The 18,199-nt window shown below is 46.2% G+C and overlaps 1 protein-coding gene across 7 annotated transcripts in view; it reads right to left on the bottom strand.

Annotated features, from left to right (window-relative positions):
* Positions 1 to 16,593, bottom strand: part of LOC110519664 (chondroitin sulfate proteoglycan 5) — a 52,403-nt gene extending 35,810 nt beyond the window's left edge. For 3 of the 7 annotated variants that reach the window (XR_016488590.1, XM_036953260.2, XM_036953261.2), the window contains exons 1-3: positions 15,426 to 15,807; positions 13,166 to 13,925; positions 11,915 to 12,103 (exon numbers count right to left, since the gene is read on the bottom strand). Coding sequence is in view for 6 of the 7 variants with exons in the window: in XM_036953260.2 (XP_036809155.2) it covers positions 11,915 to 12,103; positions 13,166 to 13,925; positions 15,426 to 15,498 (1,022 nt within the window). In the remaining variant the exon portion in view is untranslated. Of the gene's footprint in view, positions 1 to 11,914; positions 12,104 to 13,165; positions 13,926 to 15,425 lie in introns of all 7 variants that reach the window. The other 4 variants (XM_090209049.1, XM_036953262.2, XM_036953259.2 and 1 more) reach the window with 3 other exon arrangements.
* Between the last annotated feature and the right edge of the window lie 1,606 nt (positions 16,594 to 18,199).

The following is an 18,199-nucleotide window of genomic DNA, read 5'->3' as shown; positions in this document are numbered from 1 at the left end:
TCTTTCTCTGTATCTCTCTTCCCCTCTCTTTCTCTGTATCTCTCTTCCCCTATCTTTCTCTGTATCTCTCTTTCTCTGTATCTCTCTTCCCCCTCTCTTTCTCTCTTTCTCTGTATCTCTCGTCCCCTGTCGTTCTCTGCATCAATCCTTTCTCTGTATCTCTCTTCCCCTCTCTTTCTCTGTTTGTTTCTTTCTCTGTGTCTCTCTTCCCCTCTATTTCTCTCCATCTCTCTTCCCCTCTCTTTCTCTGCATCTCTCTTTCCCTCTATCTCTCTTCCCCGCTCTTTCTCTCCATCTCTCTTCTCCTCTCTTCTCTGTATCTCTCTTCCCCTCTCTTTCTCTGTATCTCTCTTCCCCTCTCTTTCTCTGTATCTCTCTTCCCCTCTCTTTCTCTGTATCTCTCTTCCCCTCTATCTCTCTTCCCCTCTCTTTCTCTGTATCTCTCTTCCCCTCTCTTTCTCTCCATCTCTCTTCCACTCTCTTTCTCTCCATCTCTCTTCCCCTCTCTTTCTCTGTATCTCTCTTCCCCTCTCTTTCTCTGCATCTCTCTTTCCCTCTATCTCTCTTCCCCTCTCTTTCTCTCCATCTCTCTTCTCCTCTCTTCTCTGTATCTCTCTTCCCTTCTCTTTCTCTGTATCTCTCTTCCCCTCTCTTTCTCTGCATCTCTCTTCCCCTTTTTTACTCTCCATCTCTCTTCCCCTCTCTTTCTCTGTTTCTCGCTTCCCCTCTCTTTCTCTGTATCTCTCTATCTCTCTTCCCCTCTCTTTCTCTGTATCTCTCTTCCCCTCTCTTTCTCTCCATCTCTCTTCCACTCTCATTCTCTGTATCTCCCTTTCTCTGTATCTCTCTTCCCCTCTCTTTCTCTGTATCTCTCTTCCCCTCTCTTTCTCTCCATCTCTCTTCCACTCTCATTCTCTGTATCTCTCTTTCTCTGTATCTCTCTTCCCCTCTCTTTCTCCGTATCTCTCTTTCTCTGTATGTCTCTTCCCCTCTCGTTCTCTGTATCTCTCTTTCTCTGTATCTCTCTTCCCCTCTCTTTCTCTGTATCTATCTTCCCCTACCTTTCTCTGTATCTCTCTTTCTCTGTATCTCTCTTCCCCTGTCTTTCTCTGTATCTCTCTTTTTCTGTATCTCTCGTCCCCTGTCGTTCTCTGCATTAATCCTTTCTCTGTATCTCTCTTCCCCTCTCTTTCTCTGTTTCTTTCTTTCTCTGTGTCTCTCTTCCCCTCTCTTTCTCTCCATCTCTCTTCCCCTCTCTTTCTCTGCATCTCTCTTTCCCTCTATCTCTCTTCCCCTCTCTTTCTCTCCATCTCTCTTCTCCTCTCTTCTCTGTGTCTCTCTTCCCCTCTCTTTCTCTGTATCTCTCTTCCCCTCTCTTTCTCTGTATCTCTCTTCCCCTCTCTTTCTCTGTATCTCTCTTCCCCTCTCTTACTCTCCATCTCTCTTCCCCTCTCTTTCTCTGTTTCTCGCTTCCCCTCTCTTTCTCTGTATCTCTCTATCTCTCTTCCCATCTCTTTCTCTGTATCTCTCTTCCCCTCTCTTCCCCTCTATCTCTCTTCCCCTCTCTTTCTCTGTATCTCTCTTCCCCTCTCTTTCTCTCCATCTCTCTTCCACTCTCTTTCTCTCCATCTCTCTTCCCCTCTCTTTCTCTGTATCTCTCTTCCCCTCTCTTTCTCTGTATCTCTCTTCCCCTCTCTTTCTCTCCATCTCTTTTCCACTCTCATTCTCTGTATCTCTCTTTCTCTGTAACTCTCTTCCCCTCTCTTTCTCTGTATCTCTCTTTCTCTGTATCTCTCTTCCCCTCTCGTTCTCTGTATCTCTCTTTCTCTGTATCTCTCTTCCCCTCTCTTTCTCTGTATCTCTCTTCCCCTCTCTTTCTCTGTATCTGTATTTCTCTGTATCTCTCTTCCCCTCTCTTTCTCTGTATCTCTCTTTCTCTATATCTCTCTTCCCCTCTCTTTCTCTGTATCTCTCTTCACTTCTCTTTCTCTGCATCTCTTCCCCTGTCTTTCTCTGTATCTCTCTTTCTCTGTATCTCTCTTTCTCTGTATCTCTCGTCCCCTGTCGTTCTCGGCATTAATCCTTTCTCTGTATCTCTCTTCCCCTCTCTTTCTCTGTTCTTTCTTTCTCTGTGTCTCTCTTCCCCTCTCTTTCTCTCCATCTCTCTTCCCCTCTCTTTCTCTGCATCTCTCTATCTCTCTTCCCCTCTCTTTCTCTCCATCTCTCTTCTCCTCTCTTCTCTGTATCTCTCTTCCCCTCTCTTTCTCTGTATCTCTCTTCCCCTCTCTTTCTCTGTATCTCTCTTCCCCTCTCTTTCTCTGTATCTCTCTTCCCCTCTCTTACTCTCCATCTCTCTTCCCCTCTCTTTCTCTGTATCTTGCTTCCCCTCTCTTTCTCTGTATCTCTCTTCCCCTCTCTTTCTCTGTATCTCTCTTCCCCTCTATTTCTCTCCATCTCTCTTCCACTCTCTTTCTCTCCATCTCTCTTCCCCTCTCTTTCTCTGTATCTCTCTTCCCCTCTCTTTCTCTGTATCTCTCTTCCCCTCTCTTTCTCTCCATCTCTCTTCCACTCTCATTCTCTGTATCTCTCTTTCTCTGTAACTCTCTTCCCCTCTCTTTCTCCGTATCTCTCTTTCTCTGTATCTCTCTTCCCCTCTCGTTCTCTGTATCTCTCTTTCTCTGTATCTCTCTTCCCCTCTCTTTCTCTGTATCTCTCTTCCCCTCTCTTTCTCTGTATCTGTCTTTCTCTGTATCTCTCTTCCCCTCTCTTTCTCTGTATCTCTCTTTCTCTATATCTCTCTTCCCCTCTCTTTCTCTGTATCTCTCTTCCCTTCTCTTTCTCTGCATCTCTTCCCCTCTCTTTCTCTGTATCTCTCTTTCTCTGGATCTCTCTTCCCCTCTCTTTCTCTGTATCTCTCTTTCTCTGTATCTCTCTTCCCCTCTCGTTCTTTGTATCTCTCTTTCTCTGTATCTCTCTTTCTCTGTATCTCTCTTCCCCTCTCTTTCTCTGTATATCTCTTCCCCTCTCTTTCTCTCCATCTCTCTTCCCCTCTCGTTCTCTGTATCTCTCTTTCTCTGTATCTCTCTTCCCCTCTCTTTCTCTGTGTCTCTCTTCCCCTCTCTTTCTCTGTATCTCTCTTTCTCTGTATCTCTCTTTCTCTGTATCTCTCTTTCTCTGTATCTCTCTTCCCCTCTCTTTCTCTGTGTCTCTCTTTCTCTGTATCTCTCTTTCTCTGTGTCTCTCTTCCCCTCTCTTTCTCTTTTTCTCTCTTCCCCTCTCTTTCTCTGTATCTCTCTTCCCCTCTCTTTCTCTGTATCTCTTTTTCTCTGTATCTCTCTTCCCCTCTCTTTCTCTGTATCTCTCTTCCCCTCTCTTTCTCTGTATCTCTCTTTCTCTGTATCTCTCGTCCCCTGTTGTTCTCTGTATCAATCTCTTTCTCTGTATCTCTCTTCCCCTCTCTTTCTCTGTATCTCTCTTTCTCTGCATCTCTCTTTCCCTCTCTTTCTCTGCATCTCTTCCCCTCTCTTTCTCTGTTTCTTTCTTTCTCTGTGTCTCTCTTCCCCTCTCTTTCTCTCCATCTCTCTTCCCCTCTCTTTCTCTGCATTTCTCTTTCCCTCTATCTCTCTTCTCCTCTCTTTCTCTCCATCTCTCTTCTCCTCTCTTCTCTGTATCTCTCTTCCCTTCTCTTTCTCTGTATCTCTCTTCCCCTCTCTTTCTCTGTATCTCTCTTCCCCTCTCTTTCTCTGTATCTCTCTTCCCCTCTTTTACTCCCCATCTCTCTTCCCCTCTCTTTCTCTGTTTCTCGCTTCCCCTCTCTTTCTCTGTAACTCTCTATCTCTCTTCCCCTCTCTTTCTCTGTATCTCTCTTCCCCTCTCTTTCTCTGTATCTCTCTTCCCCTCTCTTTCTCTGTATCTCTCTTTCTCTGTTTCTCTCTTCCCCTCTCTTTCTCTGTATCTCTCTTCCCCTCTCTTTCTCTGTATCTCTTTTTCTCTGTATCTCTCTTCCCCTCTCTTTCTCTGTATCTCTCTTCCCCTCTCTTTCTCTGTATCTCTCTTTCTCTGCATCTCTCTTCCCCTCTCCTTCTCTGCATCTCTTCCCCTCTCTTTCTCTGTTTCTTTCTTTCTCTGTGTCTCTCTTCCCCTCTCTTTCTCTCCATCTCTCTTCCCCTCTCTTTCTCTGCATCTCTCTTTCCCTCTATCTCTCTTCCCCTCTCTTTCTCTCCATCTCTCTTCTCCTCTCTTCTCTGTATCTCTCTTCCCTTCTCTTTCTCTGTATCTCTCTTCCCCTCTCTTTCTCTGTATCTCTCTTCCCCTCTCTTTCTCTGTATCTCTCTTCCCCTCTTTTACTCTCCATCTCTCTTCCCCTCTCTTTCTCTGTTTCTCGCTTCCCCTCTCTTTCTCTGTATCTCTCTATCTCTCTTCCCCTCTCTTACTCTCCATCTCTCTTCCCCTCTCTTTCTCTGTATCTCTCTTCCCCTCTCTTTCTCTCCATCTCTCTTCCACTCTCATTCTCTGTATCTCCCTTTCTCTGTATCTCTCTTCCCCTCTCTTTCTCCGTATCTCTCTTTCTCTGTATCTCTCTTCCCCTCTCGTTCTCTGTATCTCTCTTTCTCTGTATCTCTCTTCCCCTCTCTTTCTCTGTATCTCTCTTCCCCTATCTTTCTCTGTATCTCTCTTTCTCTGTATCTCTCTTCCCCCTCTCTTTCTCTCTTTCTCTGTATCTCTCGTCCCCTGTCGTTCTCTGCATCAATCCTTTCTCTGTATCTCTCTTCCCCTCTCTTTCTCTGTTTGTTTCTTTCTCTGTGTCTCTCTTCCCCTCTCTTTCTCTCCATCTCTCTTCCCCTCTCTTTCTCTGCATCTCTCTTTCCCTCTATCTCTCTTCCCCGCTCTTTCTCTCCATCTCTCTTCTCTCTTCTCTGTATCTCTCTTCCCCTCTCTTTCTCTGTATCTCTCTTCCCCTCTCTTTCTCTGTATCTCTCTTCCCCTCTCTTTCTCTGTATCTCTCTTCCCCTCTATCTCTCTTCCCCTCTCTTTCTCTGTATCTCTCTTCCCCTCTCTTTCTCTCCATCTCTCTTCCACTCTCTTTCTCTCCATCTCTCTTCCCCTCTCTTTCTCTGTATCTCTCTTCCCCTCTCTTTCTCTGCATCTCTCTTTCCCTCTATCTCTCTTCCCCTCTCTTTCTCTCCATCTCTCTTCTCCTCTCTTCTCTGTATCTCTCTTCCCTTCTCTTTCTCTGTATCTCTCTTCCCCTCTCTTTCTCTGCATCTCTCTTCCCCTCTTTTACTCTCCATCTCTCTTCCCCTCTCTTTCTCTGTTTCTCGCTTCCCCTCTCTTTCTCTGTATCTCTCTATCTCTCTTCCCCTCTCTTACTCTCCATCTCTCTTCCCCTCTCTTTCTCTGTATCTCTCTTCCCCTCTCTTTCTCTCCATCTCTCTTCCACTCTCATTCTCTGTATCTCCCTTTCTCTGTATCTCTCTTCCCCTCTCTTTCTCCGTATCTCTCTTTCTCTGTATCTCTCTTCCCCTCTCGTTCTCTGTATCTCTCTTTCTCTGTATCTCTCTTCCCCTCTCTTTCTCTGTATCTCTCTTCCCCTATCTTTCTCTGTATCTCTCTTTCTCTGTATCTCTCTTCCCCTCTCTTTCTCTCTTTCTCTGTATCTCTCGTCCCCTGTCGTTCTCTGCATCAATCCTTTCTCTGTATCTCTCTTCCCCTCTCTTTCTCTGTTTGTTTCTTTCTTTGTGTCTCTCTTCCCCTCTCTTTCTCTCCATCTCTCTTCCACTCTCATTCTCTGTATCTCCCTTTCTCTGTATCTCTCTTCCCCTCTCTTTCTCCGTATCTCTCTTTCTCTGTATCTCTCTTCCCCTCTCGTTCTCTGTATCTCTCTTTCTCTGTATCTCTCTTCCCCTCTCTTTCTCTGTATCTCTCTTCCCCTATCTTTCTCTGTATCTCTCTTTCTCTGTATCTCTCTTCCCCTCTCTTTCTCTCTTTCTCTGTATCTCTCGTCCCCTGTCGTTCTCTGCATCAATCCTTTCTCTGTATCTCTCTTCCCCTCTCTTTCTCTGTTTGTTTCTTTCTCTGTGTCTCTCTTCCCCTCTCTTTCTCTCCATCTCTCTTCCCCTCTCTTTCTCTGCATCTCTCTTTCCCTCTATCTCTCTTCCCCGCTCTTTCTCTCCATCTCTCTTCTCCTCTCTTCTCTGTATCTCTCTTCCCCTCTCTTTCTCTGTATCTCTCTTCCCCTCTCTTTCTCTGTATCTCTCTTCCCCTCTCTTTCTCTGTATCTCTCTTCCCCTCTCTTACTCTCCATCTCTCTTCCCCTCTCTTTCTCTGTTTCTCGCTTCCCCTCTCTTTCTCTGTATCTCTCTATCTCTCTTCCCCTCTCTTTCTCTGTATCTCTCTTCCCCTCTCTTACTCTCCATCTCTCTTCCCCTCTCTTTCTCTGTATCTTGCTTCCCCTCTCTTTCTCTGTATCTCTCTTCCCCTCTCTTTCTCTGTATCTCTCTTTCTCTGTATCTCTCATCCCCTGTCGTTCTCTGCATCAATCCTTTCTCTGTATCTCTCTTCCCCTCTCTTTTTCTGTATCTCTCTTCCCCTCTCTTTCTCTGTATCTCTCTTTCTCTGCATCTCTCTTCCCCTCTCTTTCTCTGCATCTCTCTTCCCCTCTCTTTCTCTGTTTCTCTCTTCCCCTCTCTTTCTCTGTGTCTCTCTTCCCCTCTCTTTCTCTCCATCTCTCTTCCCCTCTCTTTCTCTGCATCTCGCTTTCCCTCTCTTTCTCTCCATCTCTCTTCCCCTCTCTTTCTCTCCATCTCTCTTCCCCTCTCTTCTCTGTATCTCTCTTCCCCTCTCTTTCTCTGTATCTCTCTTCCCCTCTCTTACTCTCCATCTCTCTTCCCCTCTCTTTCTCTGTATCTCTCTTCCACTCTCTTTCTGAGTTTCTCTCTTCCCCTCTCTTTCTCTGTATCTCTCTTCCCCTCTCTTTCTCTGTATCTCTCTTCCCCTCTCTTTATCTCCATGTCTCTTCCACTCTCTTTCTCTCCATCTCTCTTCCCCTCTCTTTCTCTGTATCTCTCTTCCCCTCTCTTTCTCTGTGTCTCTCTTCCCCTCTCTTTCTCTCCATCTCTCTTCCCCTCTCTTTCTCTGCATCTCGCTTTCCCTCTCTTTCTCTCCATCTCTCTTCCCCTCTCTTTCTCTCCATCTCTCTTCCCCTCTCTTCTCTGTATCTCTCTTCCCCTCTTTTTCTCTGTATCTCTCTTCCCCTCTCTTACTCTCCATCTCTCTTCCCCTCTCTTTCTCTGTATCTCTCTTCCACTCTCTTTCTGAGTTTCTCTCTCCCCCTCTCTTTCTCTGTATCTCTCTTTCCCTCTCTTTCTCTGTATCTCTCTTCCCCTCTCTTTCTCTCCATGTCTCTTCCACTCTCTTTCTCTCCATCTCTCTTCCCCTCTCTTTCTCTGTATCTCTCTTCCCCTCTCTTTCTCTGTATCTCTCTTCCCCTCTCTTTTCTGTATCTCTCTTTCTCTGTATCTCTTCCCCTCTCTTTCTCTGTATCTCTCTTCCCCTCTATCTCTCTTCCCCTCTCTTTCTCTGTATCTCTCTTCCCCTCTCTTTCTCTCCATCTCTCTTCCACTCTCTTTCTCTCCATCTCTCTTCCCCTCTCTTTCTCTGTATCTCTCTTCCCCTCTCGTTCTCTGTATCTCTCTTCCCCTTTCTTTCTCTCCATCTCTCTTCCACTCTCTTTCTCTCCATCTCTCTTCCCCTCTCTATCTCTCTTCCCCTCTTTTTCTCTGTATCTCTCTTCCCCTCTCTTTTCTGTATCTCTCTTTCTATGTATCTCTCTTCCCCTCTCTTTCTCTGTATCTCTCTTCCCCTCTCTTTCTCTGTATCTCTCTTCCCCTCTCTTTCTCTGTATCTCTCTTCCCCTCTCTTTCTCTGTATCTCTCTTCATCTCTCTTTCTCTGTATCTCTCTTCCCCTCTCTTTCTCTGTATCTCTCTTCCCTACTCTTTCTCTGCATCTCTCTCCATCTCTCTTTCTCTGTATCTCTCTTCCCCTCTCTTTCTCTGTATCTCTCTTCCCCTCTCTTTCTCTGCATCTCTCTTCATCTTTCTTTCTCTGCATCTCTCTTCCCCTCTCTCTCTCTTTCTCTGTATCTCTCTTTCTCTGTATCTCTCTTCCCCTCTCTTTCTCTGCATCTCTCTTACCCTCTCTTTCTCTGTATCTCTTTCTCTGTATCTCTCGTCCCCTGTCGTTCTCTGCATCTCTCTTTCTCTGTATCTCTCTTCCCCTCTTTTTCTCTGTCTCTCTCTTTCTCTGTTTCTCTCTTCCCCTCTTTCTCTGTATCTCTCTTCCCCTCTATTTCTCTCCATCTCTCTTCCCCTCTCTTTCTCTGTATCTCTCTTCCCCTCTCTTTCTCTGTATCTCTCTTCCCCTCTCTTTCTCTGTATCTCTCTTCCCCTCTCTTTCTCTCCATCTCTCTTCCCCTCTCTTTCTCTGTATCTCTCTTCCCCTCTCTTTCTCTGCATCTCTCTTCCCCACTCTTTCTCTGTATCGCTCTTCCCCTCTCTCTCTGTATCTCTCTTCCCCTCTCTTTCTCTGTATCTCTCTTCCCCTCTATTTCTCTGTATCTCTCTTCCCCTCTCTTTCTCTGTATCTCTCTTCCCCTCTCTTTCTCTGTATCTCTCTTTCTCTGTATCTCTCTTCCCCTCTCTTTCTCTCTTTCTCTGTATCTCTCGTCCCCTGTCGTTCTCTGCATCAATCCTTTCTCTGTATCTCTCTTCCCCTCTCTTTCTCTGTTTGTTTCTTTCTCTGTGTCTCTCTTCCCCTCTCTTTCTCTCCATCTCTCTTCCACTCTCATTCTCTGTATCTCCCTTTCTCTGTATCTCTCTTCCCCTCTCTTTCTCCGTATCTCTCTTTCTCTGTATCTCTCTTCCCCTCTCGTTCTCTGTATCTCTCTTTCTCTGTATCTCTCTTCCCCTCTCTTTCTCTGTATCTCTCTTCCCCTATCTTTCTCTGTATCTCTCTTTCTCTGTATCTCTCTTCCCCTCTCTTTCTCTCTTTCTCTGTATCTCTCGTCCCCTGTCGTTCTCTGCATCAATCCTTTCTCTGTATCTCTCTTCCCCTCTCTTTCTCTGTTTGTTTCTTTCTCTGTGTCTCTCTTCCCCTCTCTTTCTCTCCATCTCTCTTCCCCTCTCTTTCTCTGCATCTCTCTTTCCCTCTATCTCTCTTCCCCGCTCTTTCTCTCCATCTCTCTTCTCCTCTCTTCTCTGTATCTCTCTTCCCCTCTCTTTCTCTGTATCTCTCTTCCCCTCTCTTTCTCTGTATCTCTCTTCCCCTCTCTTTCTCTGTATCTCTCTTCCCCTCTCTTACTCTCCATCTCTCTTCCCCTCTCTTTCTCTGTATCTTGCTTCCCCTCTCTTTCTCTGTATCTCTCTTCCCCTCTCTTTCTCTGTATCTCTCTTTCTCTGTATCTCTCATCCCCTGTCGTTCTCTGCATCAATCCTTTCTCTGTATCTCTCTTCCCCTCTCTTTTTCTGTATCTCTCTTCCCCTCTCTTTCTCTGTATCTCTCTTTCTCTGCATCTCTCTTCCCCTCTCTTTCTCTGCATCTCTCTTCCCCTCTCTTTCTCTGTTTCTCTCTTCCCCTCTCTTTCTCTGTGTCTCTCTTCCCCTCTCTTTCTCTCCATCTCTCTTCCCCTCTCTTTCTCTGCATCTCGCTTTCCCTCTCTTTCTCTCCATCTCTCTTCCCCTCTCTTTCTCTCCATCTCTCTTCCCCTCTCTTCTCTGTATCTCTCTTCCCCTCTCTTTCTCTGTATCTCTCTTCCCCTCTCTTACTCTCCATCTCTCTTCCCCTCTCTTTCTCTGTATCTCTCTTCCACTCTCTTTCTGAGTTTCTCTCTTCCCCTCTCTTTCTCTGTATCTCTCTTCCCCTCTCTTTCTCTGTATCTCTCTTCCCCTCTCTTTCTCTCCATGTCTCTTCCACTCTCTTTCTCTCCATCTCTCTTCCCCTCTCTTTCTCTGTATCTCTCTTCCCCTCTCTTTCTCTGTGTCTCTCTTCCCCTCTCTTTCTCTCCATCTCTCTTCCCCTCTCTTTCTCTGCATCTCGCTTTCCCTCTCTTTCTCTCCATTTCTCTTCCCCTCTCTTTCTCTCCATCTCTCTTCCCCTCTCTTCTCTGTATCTCTCTTCCCCTCTTTTTCTCTGTATCTCTCTTCCCCTCTCTTACTCTCCATCTCTCTTCCCCTCTCTTTCTCTGTATCTCTCTTCCACTCTCTTTCTGAGTTTCTCTCTCCCCCTCTCTTTCTCTGTATCTCTCTTTCCCTCTCTTTCTCTGTATCTCTCTTCCCCTCTCTTTCTCTCCATGTCTCTTCCACTCTCTTTCTCTCCATCTCTCTTCCCCTCTCTTTCTCTGTATCTCTCTTCCCCTCTCTTTCTCTGTATCTCTCTTCCCCTCTCTTTTCTGTATCTCTCTTTCTCTTTATCTCTTCCCCTCTCTTTCTCTGTATCTCTCTTCCCCTCTATCTCTCTTCCCCTCTCTTTCTCTGTATCTCTCTTCCCCTCTCTTTCTCTCCATCTCTCTTCCACTCTCTTTCTCTCCATCTCTCTTCCCCTCTCTTTCTCTGTATCTCTCTTCCCCTCTCGTTCTCTGTATCTCTCTTCCCCTCTCTTTCTCTCCATCTCTCTTCCACTCTCTTTCTCTCCATCTCTCTTCCCCTCTCTATCTCTCTTCCCCTCTTTTTCTCTGTATCTCTCTTCCCCTCTCTTTTCTGTATCTCTCTTTCTCTGTATCTCTCTTCCCCTCTCTTTCTCTGTATCTCTCTTCCCCTCTCTTTCTCTGTATCTCTCTTCCCCTCTCTTTCTCTGTATCTCTCTTCCCCTCTCTTTCTCTGTATCTCTCTTCATCTCTCTTTCTCTGTATCTCTCTTCCCCTCTCTTTCTCTGTATCTCTCTTCCCTACTCTTTCTCTGCATCTCTCTCCATCTCTCTTTCTCTGTATCTCTCTTCATCTCTCTTTCTCTGTATCTCTCTTCCCCTCTCTTTCTCTGCATCTCTCTTCATCTTTCTTTCTCTGCATCTCTCTTCCCCTCTCTCTCTCTTTCTCTGTATCTCTCTTCCCCTCTCTTTCTCTGCATCTCTCTTACCCTCTCTTTCTCTGTATCTCTTTCTCTGTATCTCTCGTCCCCTGTCGTTCTCTGCATCTCTCTTTCTCTGTATCTCTCTTCCCCTCTTTTTCTCTGTCTCTCTCTTTCTCTGTTTCTCTCTTCCCCTCTTTCTCTGTATCTCTCTTCCCCTCTCTTTCTCTCCATCTCTCTTCCCCTCTCTTTCTCTGTATCTCTCTTCCCCTCTCTTTCTCTGTATCTCTCTTCCCCTCTCTTTCTCTGTATCTCTCTTCCCCTCTCTTTCTCTCCATCTCTCTTCCCCTCTCTTTCTCTGTATCTCTCTTCCCCTCTCTTTCTCTGCATCTCTCTTCCCCTCTCTTTCTCTGTATCGCTCTTCCCCTCTCTCTCTGTATCTCTCTTCCCCTCTCTTTCTCTGTATCTCTCTTCCCCTCTATTTCTCTGTATCTCTCTTCCCCTCTCTTTCTCTGTATCTCTCTTCCCCTCTCTTTCTCTGTATCTCTCTTCCCCTCTCTTTCTCTGTATCTCTTCCCCTCTCTTTATCTCCATCTCTCTTCCCCTCTCTTTCTCTGTATCTCTCTTCCCCTCTATCTCTTTTCCCCTCTCTCTCTGTAGCTCTCTCGCATATATTTTTTTTCACTTTAGTTTATTTAGTATTTTCTTAACTCTATATATTGAACTGCATTGTTGGTTAAGGGCTTGTAATAAAGCATTTCACGGTGAGGTCTACACCTGTTGTATTCAGCGCATGTGACAAATAAAATGTGATTCGATTATTTCTGTCTCTTTCTCTCTTAGACATACACTGACCTGCGTTTGCGGAGTCGCCTGTTCTCAATCCTCAGGCGGTGGAGTCGTTTGGCGAAGAAGACGATGATGATGATGAGTAGGATAAGGGTCGTAGAGGCCACACCCACTACCACACACAGCACCTGGAAGTCTGTCACCACCCAATCACAACGAGAGCCCTTGTTCCACATATAGTCCTGAACATTACATCTAGAGAGATAGGGGTGGGGGGATATTTTAACTATAGAATAGACAGACAGGCAGTAGAATTCAGGAAGTATTTGTGTCTCTAAAACAAACTGCCGCGCTATCTGACGATTGTTGTTACAAGGCAATGTCAATGAGTTGATGTACTGCTACTAGTACTGTAGAAAAACAGAAACGTTGGATGTTCTAAGTCCTCAGCCATGCTTAAAGCACATCAGGAGACCACTATTGAGGTTTGGGACATTTTTTAAAAAAATATTTTTTTTTGCATGTAGTTACCCTTTAATTGCAGTGCTCACCTAGCATAAGGCTGTTTTTAGCAGTGTTTTTGGAGTGCACATGAGACGGTAGAGTTTGCAAAAGAAATACCCAAATAATCAGGAAATTATTCTGCCAGGTAATCATAGGCTACTCTGTAGTTAACATTTAATTAAGAATGTTTTTGGGAAAGCCTTTGCATCTACCACTAGCTTCTTCATTAGCATCATCTCGAACAGCTACACAAAGTGGTACAGGATTCTCGCTGCTTCTTCAGTATGAATCACTGATGCATTCTGTTCATGTCTTACTATACACTTCGTCAAATTAATACATTTTCAATACATTTAGTTGATTCCCTACTAAGTTCAATACATTTTTGAATATTGTTGAATTCTGTTTTAATGTCTGGATTCCGTGATTCAGTCCTTGTTCTCTGCATCTCAGATTTTATAGGGCCTACATGTGCCTGTCCTAGGTTAGATCAGAAGTCTGTCCAGTAATTAAGAGAGAATCAGCCCAGACTAGTCCTATAATAAGATCAACTGGATCAGAGAGGGTGTGTGTGTGTTTGACATGTGGAAGGGGAGGTTCAGGTTGGGTAAGGACATATGGACCCCCCCTGCTGAGTAGGCTTGTGGCCCTGCATGTTTCTACATGTTTGTCAGTGGGGTGTCTATCTGTCCTCTATTCTGGTTTTGTTAGAAAGACACCAGCTGTATATTGTTCTGTAGTGTACAAACCACTAAGCCCCCACCCACATTATTGTACATGTATTTCTTTCCACTGATGATTGTGCAAAATTACCTGCAGAATGCTCCTATTCCGGTAGCGATGGTACAAACTCCTCTGTTGTAGCAGAAGTCAGGCTGTGCGTCACACTGAGACACACACTCACCCCCGACCTCTGACCTCACAAAGCCCAGACCACACCCATCTGACCCCTGAGGAGGGAAAGGAGGAGGGGGGGATTGAGACTGAGAGGGGGGCTGAGACTGAGAGGGTGGCTGGGGGTCATCATTGTCAGGGGTAACATTGGGGACAGGGGAGCCAGTGAGCGATGGGTTTTCATCCTCCATGTCTGCCAGAGGGGTCAGGGTCGGATCAGGGTCAAGGGTTGTGTCTATGGTGGAGAGTTCGTCATCGGGGGACAAGTAGTCGTAGAAATCTGACAGAGTCCAGGCTGTGGGGTCTCCCGCCCGCTGCTGCAGGGGCTGAACTACAGCCGTCAGCCAATCAGAATCAGACGAGAGGTCAGGGGTCAAGGGGCGGTCGGGGTTATGGAACTCCACCTTGATGATATCATCTGAGCGTTCCTGAGATTCCCCGCCAGTTAGCTCTTCTCTGATTGGCTGATCGTCCTGTTCAGTGAAGTCCAAGTGGGAGTGTCTTCTGTGAGAGGGTTTGCGTTTGATGGCGCTGAGAGGAAGTCCAGCCGCTAGTCCTAACCCTAAACCAATCAGCTCTGCTGAGTCATCACCGATAAGCACCGCCCTTTCTACAGCGGAGAAAGATGATTGGCTGTGCTGGACTTCCGTCCTGCTGACGGTGGTCAATGAGAGGTCTCCTGTCAGGTCAATCAGAAACAACAAATAGATCAGGACACACCCACACATACACAGGAGACAGACAACACCATTGCAATGGATTTTATTCAATTCGCAGCCATGATCATTCAAAATCCAGAGTAGCGTGATTGGAAGCTGATGTGCTCAATTAAAATTAATTGAAAACTGCTCTCTCTCTCTCCCTCCCTCCCTCCTTCTATACTGTGAAGCAGAAGCTGTGTGTCAGTGTGGATTAGGAGCAGTGATGTTCTAACATGCTCTACTGACCACAGATGAAATTAGATTAGGATTACAGCTATAGGTTAAACACTGGCCATGTCGAAATACACACAGCAATCTATAGACGGACACCACAGGAGAGGAGAAGAGTGGAAAGGAGAGGAGAGGAGCGGAGAGGAGAGGAGCAGAAAGAGGAGGAGCAGAAAGGAGAGGAGCGGAAAGGAGAGGAGCCGAGAGGAGAAATGTATGGACATGCCACTACACATACAGTTTGTTACCATAGTAACAGATCTGTAGCCATAGAAACATAGCTCTGACTACGGTAACCAGGTTGGCTTGGCTGCGATTGGTCAGAGCTCAGTCCCAGCAACCTCTCCTGGCAGGAGAGCACAGGATCATGGGTAGCTATACTGGTTGGCCACTAACACACATGCGCACACACACAATATGAGTGTGTGTGCTTGTGTTGACGGTGATACATTGTGACAGAATGTTGCTCTCTGGGGCCACAGGGCAGATGGACCTCACAGGGTGGGTCCACACACATTCCAATACGCAGTACACACACACACACACACACACACACACACACACACACACACACACACACACACACACACACACACACACACACACACACACACACACACACACACACACACACACACACACACACACACACACACACACACACACACACAGGTCATGTAATTCAAATTCCTTATCTCTTCTACACTAATGTTTGATCAACTCCATCTGTGTTTGTATTTGTGATTGTGCACACACGTGAACGTGCATACAAGTGTGTGCCCGTGTGCACGCTTGTGTCAGTGTGTGTGTGTGTGTTTGTGATCTGGGACAGCAGTTGCCCGTTGGCAAAACAACATCAGTGATCAATAAAGAAGCTATCAGCTGATCGATTACACTCTCTGATGACCAATGAAGAAGCTATCAGAGCCAGAGTTTATTACTAGCAGTAACAGACAGAAAAAACACTCATTCCATACTATATTCCAAAGTCAGCGACACATTCAGACAAAATAATGACATGCTGAAGATAATGGATTTTATAGTCTCTCTCTCTCTCGCTGTTGAGCCCACATTTCCAGACGTTTGAGGTGCAATAGTGAACACACACACACACACACACACACACACACACACACACACACACACACACACACACACACACACACACACACACACACACTAAACACACACACAGAACAGACACACATAAACACACACACAGACATACACACACACAGCAGTGTTCTTACCGTGAGCAGACAGAGAGAGGAGGAGAGACATCATTAATGACCAACTCCACGACCGGCTCTCCCAGCGCGCCATACCACCGTCCTCCGACACACACCGCGCTACACACACTGGTACACACACCGATGCACCAGGACACACACACACCAGACCCAGTTACTCAGCAGCACAGACTCCTTCAGAGTGTGTGTGTGTGTGTCTGTCAGTGTGTGTCTGTCAGTGTGTGTGTGTATGAGCATGTGTCAGTGTGTGTGTGTAGCAGTGGTAATCCAAGCATAAACCCTCTCTGTGTTCAGATCTGTTGCCGGTGAGACATGGCTGCTCTGTCTGTGGTCTGGGGTTGATCTGCTCCACTGTCTGTTCCTCTGTCTGTTGGTTTAGTCTGTTACCCCCTCTGTTGGTTTAGTCCGTTCCCCCCTCTGTTGGTTTAGTCCGTTCCCCCCTCTTTTGGTTTAGTTTCTTCCTCACTCTGTTGGTTTAGTCCGTTACCCCCTCTGTTGGTTTAGTCTCTTCCACCATCTGTTGGTTTAGTCTGTTCCTCCCTCTGTTGGTTTAGTCTGTTCCTCCCTCTGTTGGTTTAGTCTGTTCCTCCATCTGTTGGTTTAGTCTGTTCCTCCATCTGTTGGTTTAGTCTGTTTCTTTGTTTGTTGGTTTAGTCTGTTCCTCCCTCTGTTGGTTTAGTCTGTTCCTCCCTCTGCAGGTTTAGTCTGTTCCTCCCTCTGTTGGTTTAGTCTGTTCCCCCCTCTGCAGGTTTAGTCTGTTCCTCCCTCTGTTGGTTTAGTCCGTTCCTCCCTCTGCGGGTTTAGTCCGTTCCTCCCTCTGTTGGTTTAGTCTGTTCCTCCCTCTGTTGGTTTAGTCTGTTCCTCCCTCTGTTGGTTTAGTCTGTTCCTTTGTCTGTTGGTTTTGTTTCTTCCTCCATCTGTTGGTTTAGTCTGTTCCTCCCTCTGTTGGATTAGTCTGTTCCTCCCTCTGCTGGTTTAGTCTGTTCCTCCCTCTGCTGGATTAGTCTGTTCCTCCCTCTGCTGGTTTAGTCCGTTCCTCCCTCTGTTGGTTTAGTCTGTTGCTTTGTGTGTTGGTTTAGTCTGTTCCTCCCTCTGTTGGTTTAGTCTGTTCCTCCATCTGTTGGTTTAGTCTGTTCCTCCATCTGTTGGTTTAGTCTGTTCCTCCCTCTGTTAGTTTAGTCTGTTCCTCCCTCTGTTGGTTTAGTCTGTTCCTCCGTCTGTTGGTTTAGTCTATACCTCCATCTGTTGGTTTAGTCTGTTCCTCCATCTGTTGGTTTAGTCTGTTCCTTCATCTGTTGGTTTAGTCTGTTCCTCCCTCTGTTGGTTTTGTTTCTTCCTCCATCTGTTGGTTTAGTCTGTTCCTCCCTCTGTTGGTTTAGTCAGTTCCTCCCTCTGTTGGTTTAGTCTGTTCCTTTGTCTGTTGGTTTAGTCTGTTCCTAACTCTGTTGGATTAGTCTGTTCCTCCCTCTGCTGGTTTAGTCTGTTCCTCCCTCTGCTGGTTTAGTCCGTTCCTCCCTCTGCTGGTTTAGTTTGTTTCCCCCTCTGTTGGTTTAGTCCGTTCCCCCCTCTGTTGATTTAGTCCGTTCCTCCATCTGCTAGTTTAGTCTGTTCCTCCCTCTGCTGGTTTAGTCTGTTCCTCCCTCTGCTGGTTTAGTCCGTTCCTCCCTCTGCTGGTTTAGTCTGTTTCCCCCTCTGTTGGTTTAGTCCGTTCCCCCCTCTGTTGATTTAGTCCGTTCCTCCCTCTGAGGGTTTAGTCCGTTCCTCCCTCTGCTAGTTTAGTCTGTTCTTCCCTCTGCTGGTTTAGTATGTTCCTCCATCTGTTGGTTTAGTTTCTTCCTCCCTCTGCTCTTTAGTCCGTTCCCCCCTCTGTTGAATTAGTCTGTTCCCCCCTCTGTTGGTTTAGTCTTTTCCCCCCTCTGTTGATTTAGTCCGTTCCTCCCTCTGAGGGTTTAGTCCGTTCCTCCCTCTGCTAGTTTAGTCTGTTCTTCCCTCTGCTGGTTTAGTATGTTCCTCCATCTGTTGGTTTAGTTTCTTCCTCCATCTGCTCTTTAGTCCGTTCCCCCCTCTGTTGGTATAGTCTGTTCCTCCCTCTGGTGGTTTAGTCTGTTCCTCTATCTGTTTGTTTAGTCTGTTCCTCCATCTGTTGGTTTAGTCCATTCCTCCCTCTTTTGGTTTAGTCTGTTCCTCTATCTGTTTGTTTAGTCTGTTCCTCCATCTGTTGGTTTAGTCTGTTCCTCCCTCTGTTGGTTTAGTCTGTTCCTCCCTCTGTTGGTTTAGTCTCCTCCTCCCTCTGTTGGTTTAGTCTCTTCCTCCCTCTGGTGGTTTAGTCTGTTCCTCCCTCTGCTCTTTAGTCCGTTCCCCCCTCTGTTGAATTAGTCTGTTCCCCCCTCTGTTGGTTTAGTCTTTTCCCCCCTCTGTTGATTTAGTCCGTTCCTCCCTCTGTTGGTTTAGTCTGTTCCTCCCTCTGGTGGTTTAGTCTGTTCCTCTATCTGTTTGTTTAGTCTGTTCCTCCATCTGTTGGTTTAGTCCATTCCTCCCTCTTTTGGTTTAGTCTGTTCCTCTATCTGTTTGTTTAGTCTGTTCCTCCATCTGTTGGTTTAGTCTGTTCCTCCCTCTGTTGGTTTAGTCTGTTCCTCCCTCTGTTGGTTTAGTCTCCTCCTCCCTCTGTTGGTTTAGTCTCTTCCTCCCTCTGGTGGTTTAGTCTGTTCCTCCCTCTGTTGATTTAGTCCGTGCCTCCCTCTTTTGGTTTAGTCTGTTCCTCTATCTGTTTGTTT

The sequence above is a fragment of the Oncorhynchus mykiss genome, chromosome 18 (genome assembly GCF_057628025.1).
Source record: "Oncorhynchus mykiss isolate SJ-2025 chromosome 18, ASM5762802v1, whole genome shotgun sequence".
NCBI lineage: Eukaryota > Metazoa > Chordata > Actinopteri > Salmoniformes > Salmonidae > Oncorhynchus > Oncorhynchus mykiss.
Note: the sequence above shows the minus strand (reverse complement) of the source record. Positions and strands in the feature narration are given on the sequence as shown.